Raw genomic sequence first — 26104 nt, 5'->3', positions numbered from 1 at the left:
CAAACTTCTTTTATCTCTTATGACTACTAGATTATTAAAAGGAGACAAGACGGGTGATTTCACCATTTGTAACAATATATATTACTTTTTAATAATTTGTAAGCTATATCAATACTTAACACTTATTATTACACGAGCATATTTATCGTGTTTTAAAGCTAAATATGAGTTTCAGTCTACCTTCACAGCCTCATGTCAATATTTCTTATCTTAAAAAGAAATTTGTCAGGAAAGGTCATTAATTGAGAACTTGAAAAATTATCCCGTCTCTTTTGCAGTCTTTTTGACAGGTTATGCAAAGGTCTTTCTGACTCATTATACTGTTAATATGATAATAATATTATATTACAACATTACATACTTTGAAACGTATATCTTAGATATTTATTTTCATTAAAAAATATATTCGGATCTAATGTTTACTTACCGAAACATATGATCGATGTTTATATTTTTTGCGCGCACGTATGTTTATTCTCACTTTCAGGCGCTTACCGATAAGTAAGGTTTTTCGTTCTTCAGATATGTGCGCATCTTTTCTTCACAATTGCTGACAGTTTTCACACAGTTAATTAATTTAAGCTTGATTTTTTATTGTACTTTTTGGGTGATGCTTATGATGCTTATGATGTTTGGAACTCTTTACGCTTCCTCTCGATTCATTGATGGGAAGAACCGAAGAACACTCGTTGATAAGATGTTTTCTAGATTCCTCTTATAAACTCAGCAATTATTGGCTGTTGCAAGATTCTCTCACGCGGCAACACTGTTGCTTTATCGCATCGGGAAATGGGGGACCACAGTTGTCAAGCTGATTGCAGGTGGTGCACAGTCGTTGGTTTATTTTGCCGCGAAATTGCGGTGTTCCAAAATGAAAAATTATTTTGCTTGGAGGATTGAAGAATTTAAACAGGTTAATTTGCCATGGAGCTTTTTCCCAAGTGAAGAAAAAAGTTCCTCCATAAAGGAAAATGAATTTTAACGTAATATTGTATGCTTGAATTTGAATTTTGAACCAACGATGATACTGCCACCAAGCTGCAAGAGTTGGCAGTGTGGTTCCCCATTATTACTTGTGACAAGTCGTATGCGACTGCGTGGCATTGGAGAATACGAAAGAAATTCAAGTCGCGACTAAGTAACCGAAGCTCGAAAGTACAGATTCATATATCGCATTCGATATTTCAGAAATCTCGCATGCGATACCTAGGATCCTCAATTCGAGAGTAGAGCAGCTGGTGTAAATAGGATGCGTTCCGAAATTAGCTGCCAGCGCAAAAACTCTCTAGGACCGAGGCAAAACTACTCACGAATTCGGGAGCGCAAAGGAGATAAAATATTGTTGACAGCACTGAGTGCTCATACTGAAACCATGGTGGATATTAATTTCACCATGACTGAAACTCACTCATAGTAGGTTCATTTCTACGGGTGCGTTCCGAAATTAGCTCGCAGCGCTAAAAACTATCTAGGACAGAGGCAGAGCTGGTCACGAACTCAATACTGCAAAAGAGATAAAAGATAGCTAACAGTACTTGGAGCTAATTTCGGAACGCACCCAAAACTGCAAAAAAAAATTTCTGTACATCATTGAAAATCTCCTGATCTAGCGACAAAATTATCGAGCTAGTAACACTGCCGCTAGCTTCCCTGCTCTATGGCGAATAAGGTGTGCTCTCAACGGAGATGCGCAGTAGCAAAGTCACGCGATAGCCCCCACATGACGTCACGACGAAAATTCCGTCTTTGTTTTCTGCCGTAAACAGTACAACATAACCTCTGTTATTGTTTTTAAAAGTGACACAAAACTTCAATATCCTATCACGAAATGATTTGAAATATAAAGACTTACGAATATTCGTTATTAACAATACACCAAATACGAGTGATATTGGTTTTTGTTCTGATGGAAATTTTCAAACCTACACCCCTCCCATCCTTGATTCCTTTATTTTATGACGTTTAAATTTTTATCAATTTCTTTAACGAATGATTGAAAAATGAAATTTTGGAGTACTTTTTTAATAGCTCGAATTATGCTTTGTGATTTATCCTAAAGATATAACAATAAAGTTCAATTTCCGTTTGAATTGTCATCTTATTAAATACCCGAGGTTGTGTACAAATATCGCGTGTACTCAATGCGAATGATTTGGCGACTGTAACTAATTATTTAACATTTGAATATCCCCCATCAAATAAGATTCGATGGACGTAAGAATGAATGGCTCTCTTATAGCTTTCAAAAATAGCGCTCAAAATGACGTCATGTGGGGGCAGGTTCTCATTGGTCGAAGCGGCAGTGATGCGCAAGAACACACCTTTTTGCTTACACCATGCATACATACATTCCGATATTGGTTCTCGGTACTGGCAACAATATTCTATCTCTTTTGCGCTATTTAGTTCGTGAGTAGCTCTGCCTCTGTCCTAGGGAGTCTTTAGCGCTGTAGCTGATTTCGGAACGCATCCTATCCATAATGAAACCCAGCCTTGACGTGGTTCACGGAAGTTCCATCTGCTTGTAATGCAGGGTTCACAATTAGGCTATACGTAATCAAGAGGAATTACAGGGAACGAATCGAGGCAAAAATAGAAAGATAAAAAAATTCACCAGCTGATAAGAAAATTAGTATATTTGCAGGAGAATTTTGTCTGTTGAAATTCGTTTTTCATGCTATACAACGTAGCTCACGTATTAAAATATCGGCAATTTTATACGTTTTTTCATTATTTGCGACTGGTGACGCTGCCGAAATGGTACTAGAAGACGACGAAAACACTTGGTAAGAAATTAGTTAATCTTATTTAGACGTATATGTGCTTATATTTCATACTGACACTGTGTAACGCTGATATGTGCGGTGAATCAATTTATGCGATGTATGAGTTCCAACGAGATCCCACCATCAAAATGAAAACATTGAGCACAATATTTACATAGCCTGAAACAACCGTCTAAAACCATGTATATGTCTGGTTCGTACTTGTTAATTTGGCCGATTTCGCACTTGAACAGAAATACTGTTTTGCAAAGAACGCACGATACTGTAAACGTAACTGATGTTCTAATACTACCTGTCTGTCCCAAGTAATGGTACATACATATTTTTTTTTGCCCACCAGATAATATGTTTATGGTGTACATTTTTATACGACAGCTCATTTGCATACAAATGTTTATCATTAGCATACTGTAAGTAATAGAAGCCACTTAGTGAAGTTTGCAAATGTTGCACATTGGTTCAATTCCATTGAATAATTATTGAAATGTACAAACTTTGCAACATATTACAAACATGTTCTTAAAACCAATGTATTAATAATGGTTTCAAATTAGCACCGCATACAAACTTTTACATGCATTTACCTCAGAACCTGTTGAGAAACTATAAAATGTTCTCTTGATCAGTGTCACTTCGTAGTTTGCTCCAAATTATAATTCTGCTTATTCTTGGAGCTTACCACATCTTTGGGCATTGTTTTTGGTTTAGTTTCGATTGGCACTAAAAAGTAATTGGCTGATTGATTGGAAAACGATTATTTTACTAGGTATAAAACCGTTTGCCATTTAATGAACAATACCAATACTCAAATCTGTGATCCAAATTTTACTATTTTTTATTAAACAAGTAATTTGATTATTGTCTGTATTGTTTATAAATACTTATACTGCATAATTTATGCGGCACCTAGCCTCATATTTGAATATTCATAATAGGGTTTTGGAGCTTGAAGCAGCACTTCTTGACAGCGAAGCACCATCTGCCAGCGATATTTACGCCATATGCAAGGGTCAACCAGTTCCTGCGAATCTTCGACCTGACGTCTGGCAAGCTTGTTTAGATGTCACAGATCGAGGAAATCAACTTATTCATTTCAATGAGGTTTTCGATCTTCTTGAACAAAATATTCTCAGGGAAGATTGTCAACAGCTAGTTGGTGAGTTATTGATTGCCCAAGATAAAGTACAATGCCGAAAGCAGTGGTTCGAGTCATCAACCATATTTACTGACAATGACTAACATACAGTAGCGAAATACGATCAGAACAATGTTATAAATTCTTGGGAAAAAGTAACGCTCGTGTGGAATTATAGGCACAAAATTGTACAGTGTCATGATATTTACTCAAAGTTCAGTAAATTAACAATTAACCTGATTCAGGCATATGGATCGTTTTGCATATAGGAAAACTCATGGTATATGGAAATTCTAGGAATATTATGGAATTTTGTTAGTGATAGAAAGTTTTCCAGTTATACTGGGGAACTGTAACACACAGTTTGGCTCGCGATTTTATATTCATTAATGCAACAATCCGTTACTTCATGTTCGTATTCAGCGACCCTAAAAACGCATATCACCTTGTCAGGCCAAAATCATTATATCGAAACTTGTAAGGAGGTTAAGGTGGAATTGAGCTAATACCAAAAATTATATGTAGAATATTCTCATTTTCTCTGCAATCGGAGGGGATGTCCCTACCACCGTGCCTCTACCTGCCATGGTAGCTAACACTTCCTCTGTACGTCACAATATTGAATCTACAGCAATAGAGACAGCGAAACGAGCACAGTACTGTACAAAATTGCAAGGATTATGGAAAAAGTTGTCCCATGAACTTTACTAGAGTAATAGAATGCTAAACTTGAGGGTAAAAAACTAAGAACAATCGGATTCTTATAGTTTTGCAGTTGTTCTATAATAGTCCAAGAACTTTAGGATTTCACTTCGGAAAAAGTCCAACCAAGCTAGAAATTGGTATACACTTCCTTTTCAGCTCTCCAAATAAGGTGTGGACAACCCCGGAATTCGGTTGTACGCATAACTTGTTACAGCTCATAAACGGTGAAAAAAAATATCTTTTTTCGGTTTTTTGCGAATATCTTCGTTCCTGTCGGTCTTACGGCTATAAAGTATGCTTATAAAAAACAAAGAGCGGAAAATTTTCTACAAAAACGGTGGAATAGAGTTTATTGACAGAACTAGTAATTTCCACCAAAAGACTGTGTGAATCATCAGATTGAGTTTTCTAATTGCTGCGCCGCTACGTCCTGTGTTCTGTATGGCGGTGCCACAGCAGCTGCGCCTCCCCTCTGACGTCAGGGCATAGATTGGGTCAGGTTTATGCCTGCTATGCCTATTTCTGCTCTAGAGGTGTCTAGACACACAGTCCCAAATTGTTTCTACACCATACTGGATGTATATTATGTTGCGTTTTCAAGGTAATTACTCATGATGGACCAATTGTGTGGTATTTGTGATAAAACTCTCGTAAGTAACGAATCTGTAACAGTTGAGTGGGAAATAAATGAGTTAAAGGCCGCTAGTGATGAGAGAAATGATTGAAAAATAGCACTGTTTAGTAATGTGCAATTTATCAAGTGCACGTGGCTTGCCTTAAAGACTATACTCGCCAGTCCAGTATTAAAGCTTTCAAAAGGAAACGTGCTATCGAGGATACTACTGGTTCATCGGGATGTAGTCCTCTAAAAAGCAAGATGCGATCATTTGCACTATCCTTCGACTTTAAGAAATTTTATATTTTTTGCGGTAACGAGGCTGATGAGGAAAAAGAAAAGAAAATTCATAAGGAGCATCGTAAAACGATTAAGCGCGTTGCAACAATTGGCTTCAAAGAAACCATAATGCAGATCGCCGTAAAAAGAAAAGATGATCAGATCCAGGCTGTTGAGAAAAGGGTTATCTTCGAGACATATTTGGTTGGAGCCGAGGCAAAATATCACAGCAATTATTTCATCCATTTTCTTTTACCAGGCAATAGAAAAAAAACAAGTTGCCCTGTGGATGGTCGAATTATTGCAGCAGTGGAAAATATTTTCGCCTACATAGAAAATAATGATGGCTTCCAATTTACCTTCACTGAATTGAAAGGAGTCCTCGAAGATTGTCAACAAGATGATAAAACTATAAGAACAAAGCTTCAGGAATGGTATGGCGACAGAATTGTCATTTCGTCGAAAAGTACGGGACCATCTATTGTTTGTTTTCGAGATACGCACTACAATATTCTCAATAAAACATGGTACGAAAACAAAAAACATAACGCCGATGAAGAACTTTATGAAGTTTTGACAGCAGCTGCAGCGATTCTTCGACAGGATATGCGTTCTGCAGCCTGTGAAATGGATTATTATCCTCCAAGTACGGGGATGTTTGACGATTTAAATAGTTCTGTTCCAAAATCTCTTTGTTTTTTCATAGAGGAGATCATTATTAAAAATAAAAAAGGTAAATTGGAACCACTACAAAAGAAGTGTACCATCATTAGCCATGCTATCATGTCTGGAGTTTGTCCACGATCATTTCTTTCACCTCTCCAGATTGGAATCTTCGTTTATTTGCACAGATAATTCGGATTAAAACGACTAGTTGAAATTTGATCGTGCTTGGGTTTGTGTGCATCTTACAAAGAGACAGTACTATACGAATCTTCCAGTGTATTCCATCCTCAGCCTTTAATTTCTCCTCCAGAAGACGGCTGTTTCATTCAACATGTTTGTGACAATGCAGACCACAATGTGTCTACACTTGACGGAGCAAGTACATTTCATTCCATGGGCATCATTCGAATCGTTACTCCACATGATACCATCCATGATAGTTAAAAAATTTTCAGCTTACGAACGATACCTACTGCAGCAGAGATGGCAGCGGTAGCCAAAGTTTCGATGCAGATTTATGAAAATAGTAGTGTGCAAGGTTTAAAGAAGATCACGGTGGAAGAACTTGATTGTGATGAGGTAACGACGAAGTCACTGCTGCGAAATACAGATGTATTATGGATGCATGGAAAGTGGAAAGACCTACCAAAAATACCAGGTTGGAGTGGCTTCGTGAAGTATTTAATGAATAATGAGGCATATTCCAAGTCACGTATAATTTTCTTGCGATTTATTAACACACCGGCAAGTGATTACAACACTATGTAAGCATCTTTGAAGAGCATTCTCAACGATGGTGCAGGGTCACGCATACGCCAGAGCAATCAGAGCTCATACATTGCTCCAAGTGGCATTGTCTCAAATTGTGTTCAATGAGATCACGTTCGATGATGATCAGAGTGCGTTAGTAAATCTTTGTCTCCAGAATTTAGACGAAGCATCGCCGTCATTTGATGAGACTAAAAGTTTAAATGCAGTTGGCGAGTTGAAAAAAGCATTTGATAACAAGATGTCTGAATTTGAAAATAAAGACCCAACTGCGCAACTGTGGGTACGGTATTTTGAGATGATCACAATTGCAAAAGAATTCATTAGAGCTGAAAGACTGGGCTGTTGGAAGGCGCATTTGACTGGTATTAAAAAACTGCTTCCATACTTTCATGCCGCGGGGCATTTTCTATACTCGAAATCGGCACATTTGTATATTCAAGATATACAAAAACTAAAAATGTCCATGAAAAATGAAGTCTTCAAGAAGTTCACCAACAACTTCTGCATAAAACGTTCGGAAAAATATTTCTGCGGAACATGATAATCGAACAGCATTTCATGAAATTTTCAAAATCAAGAGAAGGCTTCACACGTGGGAGAAGTACCAAGGAAAGTGGTTTGAGAAAATGGATCTTTGGATTATTGACTGCGAGCCATTTCTGAAAGTCTGGAGAGCTTTTGTAAACTTTCTTTCGATACCGGAGAACAACATGTCGATGCAAAAGACTCTTGCGTAAACAGAGACCGTGAAGATGTACAGAAGATACTCCAATGGTTTCAATCTCATTATCCTTTCCCCGATATTCAACAAATTATGTCTATTGCAACAGGGATAAGTGATGATGAGAAAATAAACTGCCACAATGCTTAGAAGATCGGCACTGCTGTGATGGAGAAGAAAATCGGTTAAAATTTCAAAGATATAAAGTCCTCCCACGCCGACAGAGTACTTCCGCTATTGACAGTCAACAGTAAGGTCAAAGTTCGTGATCAGACAGTGCCTATTGATCCATTATTATTGTTCCAGAGAATCAGTGCTATGAAAAAATCGGATAGAGAGCTCCGTATTTATATGCGATATGAATTAGCTCCATTCCCGCTGTCAATGTTTATTGAAGAGCACCTGCGTACCGGAAATAGATCTGCTTTGTTTGTCGTTTTTAAGCTATCGGTAGCTGAACTTGATTTTCAAAAGTTACATATGTCATCGACGGACGATTTTTGTTACATCGGGTTGTTTAGCATTAGAATGAATCTTTCGATGCGATGTGTTCAAAGTATATTGGTTATGTACAAAGATATTGTCGTAATAAAAATAGTTTTCGATGAATATAACAATCGCACCAACAGCATGAAAGCTGTGGAACAACGTCTTCGAGCCGCAAAATCTTCATCTGCTGACACCTACTTCGATGAGACAAATGTCACAGTGAGCCAAGAAAAATTCCTTTCAAACAGTAACAACTAGCGCAGATTGATTTCGATGCTGTCTGTCAAGTCCGAAGCTAATAATTTTGTTGTTAAAACACTCAAGATGATGCTGACGTTTTAATAATTGAAACAGCTTTGGAATCTACACGCACAAATAGATCAGTTGTTGTTGGGGAAGACGTGAATCTTTTGGTAATTTTGGTAGCTCGCACTCCGACTGATGATGCGATCTTCTTCCTCAAACCAGCCAAGGGAAAAGTCGAGCAAAAACGTTACTCGTCTTGAAGTTTCAATGATCACAAAGACATCAGGGATCATTTTCTATTTCTACACACTATCACTGGCTGCGATATGTCTGCTCTTTTTCATAAAGGAAAAACTGCAGCTCTGAAACTTTTCACAAAACATCAAGACTTACGTGCTGCAGCACAAATATTCAACCAGAGTGATGTTTCTCGAGAATCAATTTCTTCGGGTGGAGTTTGAATCTTTCTAGCTGTGTATGGCACTCCAGTTAAGCAAGATGACTTGAACGCATACCGTTATCTGTGTTTTATGAAAGCTACAGGCAGAAATAAGTTGGTAAATTTGAGTTCATTACCCCCAACAGCTGACACAGCTAACGAGCACCTGAATCGTGTGTACCACCAGGTGCAGTATTGGTTAGGAAATCAGTTGAATCTGCAAGATTGGGGATGGGTATTCAAAAACGGCATATTAGAACCAATAACAACAACGCAACTTCCTGCCCTGGAGCGTATTTTCAATATGATTTTTTGTAATTGTTCAAAAGGATGTGGCGTATTGTGTGGCTGTCGAAAGTTGGGCATCCAATGTTACGTAGTTTGTAGCAATTATTGTGAGACATCTTGCCTGAATGCTGCTCCAATCGAAGATTCGATACAACAAAGAAGCAATATCGATGATCCAGAAACCGATTCTATCGATGTTTCCGACCAATCTCGGAATTTCCTACCAGTCTCGTGGGAAAATCAAAAACAATTCGAGAGAGAAGAGGAAGAAACTGAAAGAGAATTAACTGTCAGAAATTAGTTACAAAAACAACCTTCCTTTTTTTTTTTACTTATGTATTCCTAAATATTCACGAAGGAAAAGATTAGATTATACCTAACCTGACTAGCTTAATTTTTTTACGGTACTCTTTTATATCTTTATAATGTTAGAATAAGAAGATCAAAAACAGGAACGTTAGTATTGCACACTTGAATATACTATTTTTATACGGTAAACCTCAACATCTATATAATGTTAGAATAAGAAACAGGAGCGTTGATTTCGTACACTTAAATATACTATTATTTATACTCGAATGTCTATAAAAATATCAAAACGAGAAGAAACAGCATATCGATCATTACATGCATTTAAATATGCATACAAAATTTATATTGGACTTTAAATGTCAGATTACGTGAAAACTATTAGTGTCATCGATAAACTCTATTCCACCTTGTTTGTAGAAAATTTTCCGTACTTTTTTTTTTATAAGTATACCCTATAGCCGTTAGACCAACAAGAACGAAGATATTCGCAAAAAACCGGAAAAAGGTAATTTTTTTTCACCATTCTTGGCCTGTCACAAGTTATGCGTACAGCCGAATTCAGGGGATTTTTCACACCTTATTTGGAGAGCTGAATGGTAAGTGTATATCAATTTTTAGCTTGATTGAACTTTTTCCGAAGATGAGCCCATTTTTTGCCTAAAGTTCGTGGACCATAAAAGTGAATATAATTTGCCTCTTTCACTCACTTGTAACTAACATGTAGAGAGGTTGTTCATTTTCCTTATTTTGGCTTTACTGACTTAACATTAATGGTCATGTTCCATTTGAAATATCATCTCTCATATGATCATGCTATTAGCTTCAGCAGCACTAAAACTAAACAGCGATTCCTTATGTACACTCCCATTTTTCACTGTGAATGTGTCTGGAATAACTAGATTCTTCTCTATAAAAATAATTGATCCTAAATTTTATTTTGGTTTATACGTATAATAGACCCACGGTCTATTAAGTAATAATTAAAAATTTGGTATACTGAAGGAACATCCAATTAGATAATAAGATTCATGTAATTTTCATTGGACATTGAACTGAAACAATACCTTTTTAAAAGATAATAATTAATCCCTTGTCTTTTTTCGACAGGATAACTTGTGCACCCATATTACGTTTCGAACAGTTTAGACAAGACAACAAGTGTATGTTGTCGAAGAAAAAGATATTACACTTGTCTCTTGATCTAGGTCTTGCTTTGCGAATCGTTACTATTAAGATTCCACACGTCTTGTAACACTATTAATTTCAAAATAGGTGCACAAGGTATATCGTCGAAATGCTATGAAGTGTAATTGCAAGTATGTGAGTTATCTTAGATAAATCGTTTAAAACGCAATATGGGCGAACAAGTTATCCTGTTCTAAATAGGCAAGGCATAAATTATCTATCTTTTGCATTACAGCTAAACTTGGCAACGATGATGAGGACAAAGTTTCTGTTGTGTCCGACCTAGAGTCAATACTAACATTCTACTGTAAAAGTAGAGGCAAACAATATGAACGAGGAAACGGCTGGCTGGAATTGTTGGGTCCTTTGATTGCTCTCAAATTACCTCGATCTGCAACCTACAACTTGTTTGAAGCGATCAGGGATGTTTACATACCAAGGTAACGAAGCCATCCATATTGCATATACAACACAAGGTGGCATCATTTTTGCATATAACTTCATGCATTCGCTTACTTTTGCTGTCACTAATATAGTATGTTATTTGATTCAATGAAGGCTTTTAACAGTTCTTGTGAATTGAGTATAAATCATTTGAACAAAGTTGTTATCTGGTTGAATATATGTGCCGATCCACCAACTTTCAGCCAGCTTTTTTAAATTCGCTTTTCGATCCACTTTAAAAATTTCAACACGAACTCTGAAGTTTCTACTTTTCCATTAAATAAATCACTTCGCAATTAATTTTTTGATATGTTGGATGTATTCAAAAAATTCTAAACTCCTGGAATATTTCTATTAATTTAATAATGATTCTATTTTCATCCCACTCTTAAAATTTTTGGATACATGGCAAAATGTCTACTCTTTCATCCAACAGAATTAAAACAACTTATTTTTCCAATACCTGCTTGGAGAGTTCATTTTCAAAGCTTGTAGAGTGTGCCTTAAATGCTCCATTTCTGAACAGAACGGTAAAACGATGTTGCCGTTTGTGCATAACTGGAGTGCTCAATTTTCTACACTAGGGCTATCTTTGGCACATGCGCAGTTTTGTGCTACTCAATTTATGCATTGTGTCAATGGGCATAAGTTGACTAACCCTAATTCTATGTGCTGGCAGTAGGACCTTTGTTGCTTCTCAAATCAAACTTTTCTTCACAGGTATTAGCAAAAGTAGTATGTACCCCATGTGCGGATTCGTAATCTGATTTGTGTGATTACAGCGCTTGCCTCTGCTCGTTCTGAGTTCATACTAGTAGTCGTGTAATTGCAGCACTTGCCTTTGTGGCTCACACTACAAACTTCCTATTAATCGGAAATCACTTACTTTTTGCATTTGTAATACAGTATATCATTGATTCAATTTATTCATTAAGTCAATTTTCAACAATATTCTTCTTGTAAGTAATGATTTGCACATCCGCATTTCATTTATTAGACGGCTTTGCCCGTCTTGCGTGGCTTCTCACCAGAAGCAAGGATTCAAAAGGGTAAACACATCATCTACACATTACATTCCTATATACATACTGTGCTTGAAGAGACGAAAATTCTTATACATTCATACCAGGCACACGAAAAACAAATTCGAACTCACTGGTGATGAGAGAAATTAACGACAACAGAGGCAGGGTGGCTCGGTGATCTAGTGGAGTAAAGCTCCGGTTAAGCATCGCTAGACGCCAGGTTCGATTCCTGGCTCCGTCGTTAATTTTTTGAAATCACCAAATTTTCGAATTGTCAATTTTCAAGTATATCATTACATTCGAGTACAGATTGAAAATATTAAAAAACTTTTTTGCTCATAAAACACATGCAATCATCTTTCTTTTTTAGAGATTAGAAGTCCTAAAAATTCGACAATAAAGTCCAATTTGAAAATGTCATAAAATTGATCAACGTGTTTCTTGTAAATGGTAAGGCCTAGGGGCCTTAAAAGGGGGGGGATTTTCAGTCTAAATTACCACTATCAAAAACTTGCCAAAACTGGGTGAATCCGCTCAATAATATCGTAATAACTTTCAAAATTATCTAATTACATTTTATTTTCTCTACATGTTACTAAATTTCCGTTTCAGAGGTGTTATCCATAGTTCTGTATTGCGATTGCTGCTGCTGTATCATGAACCAGAATTATGTTCATTCTTAGATACAAAAAGGGTGTCACCAGAAGAGTATACAAAAGGATGGATAAATACGTTATTTTCTGGAGTTTGTTCACTCCCAGCTGTCTGTACAATGTGGGATTTATACTTTATGCAAGCGGATCCCTTCTTTATGATGTTCTTATCACTTATCATGGTTGTTAATGCTAGGTAAGAATTGATAGATTTCTATTACATACTGCGAAGTAATGTAATTTGTTACAATATAATTCGTTTTAAATAGCTATGTTTCTGTAGAGACAATGTATAAATTAATGACATCTATGTTCAGGGAACAAATTTTAAGCATGAAGGATGAGGAGAAACAGAATATAATAGACACTTTAGCAGCAATGCCTTGTGCCTTAGAAGCTGAAGACGTTACAGACTTCTGTTCGTTGGCCCAATACTACGCTATGAAGACTCCATCTTCTTTCAAACAGGATCTGTACTCCATCATGTTCGGGGAGGGTGGCGATGAAAAGTTGATATCTCATGCGTTGTGCTTACCTGTGTCTGCCCAAGAAGTCGTCGAAAATACTGTCGAAGTGCCATCTGCAGTTAACGGTCCAGTCGAATCCGTCCGGTTTTTCTTAGTCGATTGTAGACCTGCTGAGCAATATAATGCTGGACATTTACCTACAGCGTTTCATTTGGACTGTAATCTGGTATGTTTATTTTACTATAAAAATTTGAAAACTTCTTCCAGCAAATATCAATCTGAAACTAGCGGCTGGGTCTCGTAGCTAATCCTGTTATTGTTGATTACAGTCAAGTGGTGAAACTTGCCTTACTGAAAATTTGCATGTGTCAAATCTTGAAATGTTTTGAAAGAATTCAGCATGTAATTCATTACATGATTTATCTTGTAAATTCGATAACATATCTAAGAAATCACATAATAAATTGTATGAAGTTGAGGCTAGCAGCCAAAGTTAGCAATCAAACTTTTTAAACTTTTTGGAATTAGAAAGATACTGACAGTTTTATCCTCATAATTTTACAAAAGTATTGGAGGTTGAAGGTATTTCACAAAATTTTGATTTTTAACTTCATTACCTTGTTCAAATGAACATTAGAAACGTTTGGCTGCGAATTCTGGCTGCTAGCTTCAGGTTCGTATAAATTACGAAAGCCCGAATCATCAGATATACTACATCAAAATTCACATAGTTGATGATATAGTTGATTATATGATTTTTGATCTTGTGTACCTAATGATTTGTACTTTTGTAATTTATTATGTGATTTCTTAAATATTTCATTGAATTTACAAAATAAATCATTTAACAAGTTACATGTTGAATTCTTTCAAAACATTATATGATTGGATAGGTAAACATTTTCAGTAGGGTGTTGATGAGAATTTTTTCAAAAATTAGAGAAAAGTAATATTTTTATAGGATCATAAATGTAAAACTTTACCATATTATTTTATTAAAAAAGAATTTGGTTGCGCTTGGCTACTGAGTTCAGTTGTTAACTTCAGTTTGATCTAGGAGATAAAATGTGTTGTACAAACCATGGTCTTGAGACTAGGTCTCGCAACTCCTGTAAACTTTTTTCATTGAAAGTGTCCCCGATAACGGAAAAAATTTATTACTAATATCCCCAATAGAAGTATTGCGAGTCAGTATTGTGGTCAGTATGAAATCCAAACAATATGAAGTCACAGAAGATCACTGCTATTCTTGCGAGTGATGTTAAATTTTGCTTAGGGTGCTTCACATTTAAGCAAACTACTCGGCCTATCAAAGGTTAGTGGCCCTGAATTTTATGCAAAGAGGCTACACTGTTGCTAATTTTTAATATTAGCGAAAATGAATTTTGATAGGCAGCATAATATATTTGAATGTCGATTGCCTCTAAACGAATAAGAAACAGAGATAGTTATCTTGCTAGCCATTGGTGAAATTTGCTGCAAGTTTGTCACCTAATATCTGTCATAATATGAGTTTCGAGAACTATCTAGATGACCGTGGTAAAAACAAAAATGCTGTGTTGAAGTCTCTATTATACGAATATACTCATATTTTTAGTTAAAAGTACATTCGAAGTCTGCAATCTTCCAAATTCCACGTTTTGTTTTATCATCTTAGTCAATGTACATGAAGTGTGCTTGTTTTGACCAATCAGGCTTGATCGAAAACTCAAAGTTTATCATCTAAAACTGATTTGTAATTTTCAGTAATAAGTCGGAGGAGTAAATTACTTGTAGTTACAAGTTTGCTTAAGGGGTAATACTACCTTGTGTACACGAAAGCAGAGAGAAAATTCTGCAATTTATTTAAGAAAAATCAATTAATATTTCTTAATTCTGTTTGTTAAACTCTGTTTCACACATGTTAATATGAGTCTTGTAGTAGAAGAAAAATTTTGTCTTCAATTATTTTAAAACAAAATGGTGGTGGAGTGGTTGATGAAAGAAAACTTATTGTTTTCCACCAATGACCACCTGCGATCAATCTTGATCAATCGAAATTTCAGATACATCTTTGTCATGCAAAAACTTATATAGAAAACAAATTTAGTTGAACTAAGCCCTTACTCCAAATATTTGTTTGTTTCCTTTGATCATAAGATTTCTGTGATTTGAAAAATGAAAGAGTGAGATTGATAGCACAATTCAAACCTAACGATGCCTATACTGACGATTATTACAGAATGTTGAAGTAATTTGAAGCAATTGCTTTGAAACGATCATATTAGTAAGGGACCAAATTGATGTAGTGCCTTGATTTAGCCACCTGGTTAATGAATCTAAAAGCACTATTCATCGCAGATGCTCCAAGAACCAGCATCGTTTGCAACAGCTGTTCAAGGATTACTTCAAGCGCAAAGACAAGCCCTGGCTGTCGGTTCACAAGCCGGAGGTGAACATCTCTGCTTTCTGGGAAGCGGACGTCAAGAAGAGGACCGTTACACTCACATGGTTGTTGCATCTTTTTTGCAGAAGCATACACAGTATGTTAGTATGGTGTCATTAGGGTATCAAGGTTTGTTTATTTATTAGTTGTTGATTTCACTGCAGTATTGAATGTAAGATGATGAATGGGCATGCCTGGAATGTTCGGGATAGGCTTTGACGTGATGAACATTTTTATCACTGTAGGCACGTATATCACTTCTACTATAGTGATATATTGTATAAGTATATGGGGCATTTCACAAAGAAACGACACCAAGCCAAACCGATGGGGTCGGGAATTTAAGTCATATTTTTTTTTCTAAAATGTTTTGAGTTTGGAAATATACTCCTAAAGGGATTTTTTAATTGCCGCCTTCGTTTGAACAGAATCACTCTGGGTGAATTTGGAAAATTTCATATTCAAGGCTAAGTTTCTAATTGAAAATATTGTGTAAAAAATTGAAAAATCGTTATTCTATGGGGTGTGAGGGCTTGAAACGTGCGTAATTTGACATAGATTAATTTAAGATTTGATTTTTCCAAATAAAAAATGGCGTATTTTTAGGAGGCGAAAAAATATTGATTATCTTCGTTTTTGCTGGTTTTTATGATACCGCATATTTTTTTCTTCAAACTACGCTCAAAATCAAAACATTTTTGTTCTTGATGTTTTTTTTGAAATATCAATTGTTTCAATTAGAAACTTAGCCTTGAATATGAAATTTTTCAAATTGATTCAGAGTGATTTTGTCCAAACGAAGGCAGCAATTAAAAAATCCCTTTAGGAGTATATTTCCAAACTCAAAACCTGTAAGAAAAAATAATATATGTCTTAAAATCCCAACCCCATCGGTTTGGCTTGGTCCTTTCTTTGTGAAATGCCCCATATATATCCATCACTCATGGTGATTCATCAGAATAAGTACAGTACATGGTGGCCACGGTCAGGGAAAATCAGGAAACGTAAGAGAAAAAAAAAATTGGTCAGAATATCAAACTTGGTCAGGGAAAAAGATGACCAAACATCTGATAAATGGCTGGAAAAGAAATTGAAAAATTTTCATATTGTTAGTGAAAAAAAAAAAAATTCGGGTACCGCACACGGCAGAAGTGAAATTTTTCAACATTACAAGTATACCGAGCAGCGTATATAATATGCATACAATATACATATGTGTACGAGGGTGTTCGTTATTTAGGGCTCAGACGAATTTTTTATCAGACACCCCTAAATCGGTTCCAAATAATTCCAATACAGTTCCCTAATTTTTTCAGATTTTATTGCCAGTTCTAACATCTGTCTGTAGGAGGGTGGATTTCCTCATTTAAATTATATATTTCGGCTATAGTCTCAGTATATATTTTATTGCAAGAGTAAAAATATTCATAAAATCTATAACTGCGAGATTTAATAATACACGTGTTTCGTTTTGGGGTGGTAGCTACTGTTTTCTACAAGATTAATTGCACCATGGTTGTCATTGGTATCTGATAGCCATGTATTCCGCCTCGATGCTAGACAATGCAACAGTCCGCTATTTTCGTGCCTCCCAATATATTAGAGCACCTGCTAATATAAATGCATAGTCAGAATACGATCTACGGTCTACCACATTCGCGCCCCAGTCTGCATCAACAACACCGATCAATGGTATTTCTGTTCTCTCGTACATGAATCCATACTCATTTGTGCCTTTTAAATATCTTGGTACTATCTTAGCAACTTCCAATGCTCTATATCGTAATTAGTATTGAATTGGCTCAGTTAGTTTACAGTATAAGCAATATCTGGTCTCGTGGACACAGCTAGACACATAAATGCGCTGATTAAACTTTGGTAAGGGTATTAACTCATTGCGTCTTTATTTACATTTTCAGGTTTTGTTAATTTACAGTTTACATCGAAGGGTGTCAGTGCTGGTTTGCATTTGCTCATATTAAATCGCTCTAAAATTTTTTCTACACACATTTTTTTCTTTACATATATGCGTTGATGCTTATCGTGTGAGAATTCAATTCCCAAGCATCTACCTATCTTACCTAAATCTTTCATTTCGAATGAGTTTGACAAGTTTCTTTCAATTTCATCCATCTATTCATCATCATTCGTAGCAATTATGTCATCTCCGTATATTGCGATCAACATAATTTTATCGTGTTTCTGTGACATGAACAAACATTGCTTTTGTGCTAATGCTTCTAAACGTAACTAATTCAACGTTTCAATAAATTTTTTCTGTCATTGTACATCTAACTGCTTTAAACAGTACAGAGATTTCTTTTATAAGTACACAGTGTCTCTCTGTATTTAAACCTTTATATCAGCGCTTGGGTGTCTCACATACCACATTTTCTCTATTAATATTAGCCGTTAAACCAACTTTTTTGGTTGAATTTATTTTACACAGCACTTCATGTAACTGGTATGGTTTTTTCACATATACATCCTCTTCTAGTGTGTCGTTTAAGTACGCCGTAATGATATTCATCTGATGTATCTCGAGGCCGAGCTCTGCTGATATCACTGCCAGTAGTCGGATTGACGTTGATCTCACGACTCTTGAATATCTCTAGTAGAATCTCTATCTCTATCCTTTCCTGACCGTTGTGAGCACCCTATTGTAACTAGCCTCACTTTCTTCTTGTCTTTTCTGCCTGTGTTTTTCGTACAAAACACGAAATGGTTTATTATATTAAAATTTTTTCAAAAAATTTTTTTTTTGGTAGCTTCGAGTATCCCCTTGAAAATCTAGCTTAGATCATTGGAGTAATTATAATAGTTTTCAAGATCGTTGAAGCATAAGTTTAAAAAACACGAAAAATAGTGAAATTTTAAAAGTTGCATAACTTTTGAAAAAAAAATTTTTAATTTTTTTCCTTTGGCAGAACTTCTTTGTATGACGAATGAAAACTTCTGACCAAATTTCATCCAAAACAAAAGGGGTCGAATACAACCATTAGTCGATTTGACATGGAATGGCCCATATATATATATTTAGATGTGTTTTCATGTATTTCTTCTTAACATTGTTGAGTTTCCTAATAAATTTGCACTGAAATGAAATCAAGAATTGGGGGTATTTTAATTGGTAATGCGTAGCACTAATGAAGTCAATAAGAACTTTGGGGAAAGAAAATTGAACTCGTCAAGGGAAGTTAGGGAAAAGACAGCTAATTTTTTCCCGAAAAAAGTGGCCACCATGGCAGTAGAACATTGTTCATCTGAGGTAATATGGGAAGGCCGTACCTCGGATAAGTGAAATCTCGGATAATATGTACACTATACACAATTGAAGCCATTACGAAGTGCTGCCCTTGACTCCAAAATTGGAACTATTGCGTTTATAGCTTGCAATGTAAATAATCGCAAGAAACTTTTACAAATATATACGTGTTCAAACCAAATAGTGATACAAAAGTATTTCCTACGTAGGCATAGCATATTATTCCGTTTTATCCAAGGTTCTCTGTATTATCTAAAGATATACCTCGGTTAGTGCAGAGTGCTCGGATGAGATGGGCGTCTCGGATAATGCAGAACCTCGGGTAATCAAAGGTCGGATAAGCAAGGTTCTTGCGAACCCAAGTCCACGTTTCAGTCCCTGTTGAGGGCCATCATCAGAAAATTAATGACTAAATCAAAATGATTTTCCTTTCGTGACATCTAATCATTGTTTTTATGTATGCTAGTATCATGTAAGAAGGTAATACGAATTTCATCATGTATCTAGTTCTTTAGTATTCACTCTGGTCATTTGTCGTTTATCTTGTGATGAGCCGGCAACAGGGGCTAAAACGTAAACATGGGTTCACTTATTCTGACGTATCACCTCGAATTCCTTTACAAACTAGGAACGTTAAAAAATTCCTATGAATTTCTCTTGTTGTAGCAATTCATGAATATTTTGGAGATGAAGTTGTCACGAATCTAGTGGATCACAATTCGCAATACTGTTTAGTATGCAATGCTAATTTATCCGAAGCAAATTCGAATGAGTCAAGCCCAGCTAAAATAAGAAATAACAACTCCGATATTCTTGGGAAAATTGGATTGGCAATGAAACTAAAGAGTCAGGAAGTGAAAGGAAGACTCTTTGACTATATTGTAAATCCATCTGCAAGCGCCAATGGCAATACAGATATTCGTAACAAAGATGCAGATTATGCAAAAAGGTTACGAAGTAATGCTCCTGTATTTAGCATCGATGAAGATCATGATCTAGGTTGGTCAAAATTAAAAGTACCATTATTCTTCAATTACTTATGCACTCATGAATTCTAAATGAATGACATTCATTAGCGAATTTTTGTGTTATAAATAAATGCATTTTTTTCAGATATGACGATGACAAACCATGAGAGCGAAGAGCCTGTCGAAGTGGTGTCAATCCAGCAATGGTTGAAAGATCCTAAATTATTGCATTCCTTCAAATGTCAAGAAGTAAAAGTTAACGGCTATGTATACGAAAGGTAAAAGAATACTTTATTACATTTAAAGCACTCTTCCCTTTTTCTTTTCGCGTGTATGTGTTATACAGAATTTTTCGTTTTGTGTGAGTACAATTGAACCTATAGAAATCCCTTATTTAGTTATTTTAGTATAAGAGATTTGGATGATGCGTTACCTTAATCATAAACACAAGTCATCTCACATCACACTAGATAGTGGTTGGACATCACCATTACTGATTTTGATGAAACGTTGCAAAAATATTTACTTCAATCCCAAACGGAGCTGTGCAAAATATTTTGTTGGAAAAAAAATTATTGGTCAAATTATAAAACATGAACACCATCAAGTCAATGCTGATCGAAGTAGGCAAACCAAAAAGGTTGAAAATAAACCAAACTACTAGGGCACTGCATATTTCTCGCTAATTATTTAATATGTTTGACTTCAAATTAATCCCAAACGTCGTCTAAAATATGAAAATGGTATTTTTCGTTGGAGCAAGAAAATAACGTTTGAAATTTTGATGCTCAATATTGATAATGTTCATTTCCATTCCATGTTTTCTCTTATTTTTTGCGACCAAAGCTCCGAATTTTCTGTGTTCTTGTAACAGTTCTGGACTCAACGCATTATAGCAGGGGTCTGTGGTTATATATAAATATGATGCCTATCATAGTTATATTGAAAATATGCAATTTCACACATTGTTAGATATTAGTTTGGAGTGCAAGTCATTCGAAAATCATGTAAAAAATGTATCAGATTTCACGTTGACCATTTCTGGGTTGGGTTGAAGTATTAATTCTTGAACCTTTGTCCTTATATTTATGATACAGTTTTCAGATATAATAATAGACAACAATATAACTAAAATTTAACAATAGTACAATGAGAACTGATATCAGAAAATAAACTAATCATGTCCATGAAATTGCTGTTCAGGTGACAAGCAGATGGTACAGCATTTATTTAACATCTTTGGTTATATTGATAGCTTTGGCTAGGCAATACATAGCTGTTATTGATAGCCCTGACTAAAAATGATCGAAATTATTATCATCAAGGTGATCCCTGACGGAAATTGCATCTTTAGGTCACTATCCTTTTGTCCATTTAAGACATGGAAGGCAAGATCAGAAATTGTGGCATGAATGTTGACAAGAATTTTAAAGTTACATCGTAGACAATGAATCATACATATAACATGTCAATTAAATCGTCTACAGATTTTACACATCATATAGGAAAAAAAATTGGCATAAACATGGAAAGTTATTGTGCGACCTCAAAGGCTGAAACAAGTTAGGCTGCAAGTGATCTTTGGCACTCCAAAAGATAAAATAAGTGAAACCACAACACCCAATAAAGAGTGAGGTGTGAAGTGCCAAGATTCAATGCCACATATAGAGGTGCGCTTGCATACAGTAATGAGCAAGGAATTGATTAGATAAAATATGTTTGAGGCATTTGTGTCAGAGTTGTTGTTGTTGCAACGGGAGCGAGCACAATTGCATCCAAGGCAAGATCAATAACAACGATAGCACACACACTTGCGCGAATCAAGGTGAGAACGGGAATTGGGTAGCCGAGCGAAAGACTAATCCGACCGACACAAAGTAAAGTCATGATCTGATCACCGCAGATTGAACATTTCTGAGGCAACCGCCGCGAAATCAATATTTAACAAATCTGAACGCTTTGTGGGAAACTTGCACGATTACCGAGGGTAGTATGTGGCGGAATAATAGAACTCTGAATAATCTGTCCAGTCATTGGGGATTTTCTCATGGCTGGCTATAATGAGCCTTTTCACTATGTAGGCCAGCTTCCAAACGGTTGAGAGAGAGTGGATAGGAAGGTGTGAAACAGTGGTTTAAGCTTTAAAGCTACTAGCTCGTACAAACGTTTTTTGATCAATTGAAATGAGTCGACTGCTGCACTCTACAGTTTCTAGGAAAGAATCGCGAATGAGCTAAAGAGGATCGGGAAGAAAATCAAACCAGAAAACTATTGGGATAGAGTCAATCAAATTTATGTTGATTTCAGATTGTGTAGCCACAGTAATGAATACAGCAGGAGAATTCGTGTATCAGTCAGCAACGGCTGAGATACCTGGTAGGGTGATGATTGATGTGTTTAGCCCGTAGACCTTAGCTTATTATTAGAATAGCATTGGTTTCGAGAAATCATGTATGACACGCGCTACAAAAATATTTTTTTAAAGTTTCGTGACAATCAGAAATCAAAACCAACAGAAATCGTTGCTCGAAAAACTTCTTGGGGCGGAGCTCCATATCGTCCATTAGAATACCAGAGGACTCAGGTCACAGCTCAGGAACCTAAACCACAACCTCATGCTGAGGACCTCTCAAACTGCTATTCTATTCTAGCCTTCCCTGAAACCTGGTTCGACGACTCCGTTCAAGACACTGAATTACCTCTAAATGATTTTATTAGTTACCGTAAAGACAGGAACGCGGAAACTAGTAGTAAGAGTCATGGTGGCGAAGTACTTCTGGCGGTTGATGGGAGCCTGTCTCGGTTGTGCTTCAGCATTCCTTACGATAGAGGTAGGGAAAACGTTCGTTGCAACTACGCAATAAGAGATGTACGCCTACAAGAGTCAGACTGTGTCAAGGACCTGAGGGTCCTGTTTGATTTAAAGTTAACATTTAATGAACACATTAACGTTTTAAGGACGGGGATTTTTACGTTGAAATCGACCTTTTATTTTAAACGAAATTTGTGTATAATATCAATGAATTTCTCACGTGGAGTGTCCGACCAACCCAGTGGTCGAAATATCGACCAGTCCCGTCCTTAAAAGGTTAATTATGTTATCAACAAGGCCTCCGGAATCCTTGGGTTCGTTATGCGTTCCGCCGAGGACTTAAATCCCCATCTACCCTGAGGACATTATATAATACTTCTCGTTAGTTGGTACCATCCTATTCTATGCCTCTTTCATCTGACGCCTTCTTAGTAAAGGTAATGTTTACCGTTTGGAGGTAGTACAGCACATGCTCCTCAGGTGTGCTTTGTATAAAACTGATCATCCCATGAGATATTTCGATCTAGACTACTCTGAGATTGGCTAATATTTAAATATCCCCAGCGTGACCTCCTATAGAGACTACCTAGACCTATTATTTTTATATAAAGTTTTTAACAACTTAATCGATTCTCCTCCTATCCTTAAGATATTTTACCTTCACGTCACACGTGCATCACCTAGGAGAAACGACATCATTTTCTAGGCACCATTTCTCTCTAACACCTACCTGGCAAAGTCCATCTCGGCGCGATTAAACATTTTAGCTAATGCGAATAGCACGTGGATTAAACGGGACAACACGTCTATCTCCCGCTTTTAAAAAATTGCTGTGGTTGCCTGTTTCGAATATCTGTAGTCGCATTGTTCTACTTTTCTATATTCTGCTATCTAAATTGTTGTAAATTTTTGTTTAAAGGGTTTACGCCCGTATAAATATAATAAAGAAATTAAATGGTGATGTCCAGCCACTAAGGATTATGACGTGAAATGACCTATATAATATATTCTGCTGCTTCAAGTTTCTCAAGAATCTGAAACTAATTAATCTAGGATTATGTTACAGTCAACTTTTGGTTATGGACACCCATCTGATTGTTCTCAGAGAGATTTCAGGAAGAAAAGGTGCGGCACATGTGATTGTTAAACGGCCATTATCAAGTATTGTTAAGATAACTTCTAGAAAACGACATCCTGACTTGATCACATTCAAGTATGGTAGCACACAAAATGATACATTACTTATCTCAGATATGGATAGGTTTCTTATTCCGAATGCCAGTGAAGCGACAAAATTGATTTCGGAGCAAATATTGAAACAATTGAAGACTCTTGAGTTACATTCGCCGGTCTAGTTTGCAGTGTACTGTATAACGGGGGTTTCATGATTTATTTGATAAATTTTACCGCTGTTATGATTGGTATTATTATTACTTTATGTAGAGTCATTTGTAACAATCGATTATTATTTATTCCAGAAAGTTGTGAAATTTTATGAATCTTTCAAATTCAAATTGATGTATAGATTTTTACGTGCATATTCATTGATACCATAATAAAGTGTAATTTGATAATTGACAATATATACATTTGTGAAAACCAGTTGATCATACCCAAGTAATGAATAGCAACGTTTCAAGTATTTGTGTACTTACTTCATCCCATTTTCAACTGTATTACAAAAGAAAAAAGTGTTGGACAAAGTTTAATAATTTGCAGTGTGTGATGCGATTTTTACCAAACGATTAATGCTTCGTGTTGGATCTTTATCATACAGTCACGCAACATATGTGATGATATGTAAAGTAATCTTACCAAATGTTACTTGTGAATTGAAAGAATCATTATGTAATATTATTTAAATTTGCTAGTAGCTGATTTTCCTTACAATTGTGGGCTGAAATTGAATTTATTTTATTATTCTTCGTAAAAGATGAGGAATCACGAATGCGTAAGTTACTTTTTAGTCCTCAGTTATGAAATTGACATGTAATAACATCATTTTGTATTTGTAGGCATTTCAAAACAATTTTGCTAGCAAACAAATTATAATTGTGCATTTTTCTAAAGTAATATTATATTTTATGTTTGTTATACCTGTAATATCATAATATAAAAAAAAAGATGCAAGACTTTGTGTTATAAATTTGTTTATAATTTTGTGTGAATATCATAGTTTTTCCACAAATCTGTTACAGGGATATAATAGTTTCATGTAAGATTAATAGTCAAACTACTTAAGAGTTTTTGTTGAATTTTATCCGGTGTTGAATGTATCTCGTATCACTGAAAGAAAATCCGTTGGTTAAAAAAAAATATATATATATATATATTTTAATTTAATGCCTGTTCGAATTAATTAGGAATAACCATGTTAAAATTATCAATTCATATTTAAGTATGAGGGAAATTGAATATGAAAGCCAAATGTCATGCAAATTTTACAACAAATTGATACTATGCTTTCGAAACCAAAGCATACCAATATAAACATGAGTTTTTCTTTTGAATTGATGTCACTCTAAAATATTTATTTCTATTTAATAAGTAATAGAAAGTTATCGAACGATTGCAAAATTTGCTAGTATTACATCAGTAATGAAGAACCTTTGACTTCATGGCTATGTTGAGCAGTATAATGATACTCAACATGTTTCATAGGTTACTTTTGATTGACGAGGTTTGAAAATATTTCAAATTTGTTACCTCAGCCTTGGTCGCATTTTTGTTATCCGTAATCAATGTACCTTTGATACTTGCAATTAGTTCGAAGAAACTAAACAAGATCGAATATTGTATTTACGTCTAAGTCTCCTACTCTTTCTCTAATCTTTCTCACTCAGCTTTGTCTGATATCGGCATCGAGTATTGACAAAGAATTCTCCCGAAATTAAAAATTCATCGTCAAAGTCATGCAAACGAAATCAGATATCTACTGAAATACTGAAAATAATTAGTTTAAAATAATTCTGTGTTTTCTGACTATACTATCTAAGTTTTACATTGAGATATGTCACCTAATATTGATCCTGCTGGTTTAGTAGATTGCAAGTCCAATCTTTCAAGATTTGAAGTATATATGTATCTAATGTTGTTTAAACGCAATGTGTTCCATGAAACAGAAAGACGGCAGTTTTCAAAAAACTTCCCTTGAAAATTGAGAGTTAGAGTATCTTTACGTTTTTGATTTTTCAGCTGTAATGTATCGACTTTTTTGAGGTATGATTGAGCCGTAAAAAAAATCAACAAAAGTAAAATTCGTAAACTAATATTAATTTTCAAGTGAGGAGTTGAAGACATGAAAAAAATGAATTAGTTTTTAGGAATTTGTATTTCAGTTGTGTAATATGTGTTGATTATTTAAATTCACACAATCGCATGCATCTAATGTAGTACTAACTTGACTT

The 26104-nt window shown here is 35.5% G+C and overlaps 1 protein-coding gene across 1 annotated transcript; it reads left to right on the top strand.

Moving 5' to 3' along the window:
• The first annotated feature begins 2501 nt into the window (after nt 1–2501).
• On the top strand, nt 2502–24278 carry TBC1D23 (TBC1 domain family member 23). Its single transcript, XM_046609282.2, has 9 exons — nt 2502–2786; nt 3722–3942; nt 10874–11078; nt 12720–12956; nt 13078–13453; nt 15568–15781; nt 19584–19916; nt 20031–20163; nt 23764–24278. Exons 1-9 carry the CDS (start codon nt 2758–2760, stop codon nt 24050–24052), a joined length of 2037 nt encoding a protein of 678 aa, XP_046465238.1. The 5' UTR covers nt 2502–2757; the 3' UTR covers nt 24053–24278.
• Nucleotides 24279–26104: the final 1826 nt, after the last annotated feature.

The sequence above is a fragment of the Neodiprion pinetum genome, chromosome 1 (assembly GCF_021155775.2).
Source record: "Neodiprion pinetum isolate iyNeoPine1 chromosome 1, iyNeoPine1.2, whole genome shotgun sequence".
Classification (NCBI taxonomy): domain Eukaryota; kingdom Metazoa; phylum Arthropoda; class Insecta; order Hymenoptera; family Diprionidae; genus Neodiprion; species Neodiprion pinetum.
Note: the sequence above shows the minus strand (reverse complement) of the source record. Positions and strands in the feature narration are given on the sequence as shown.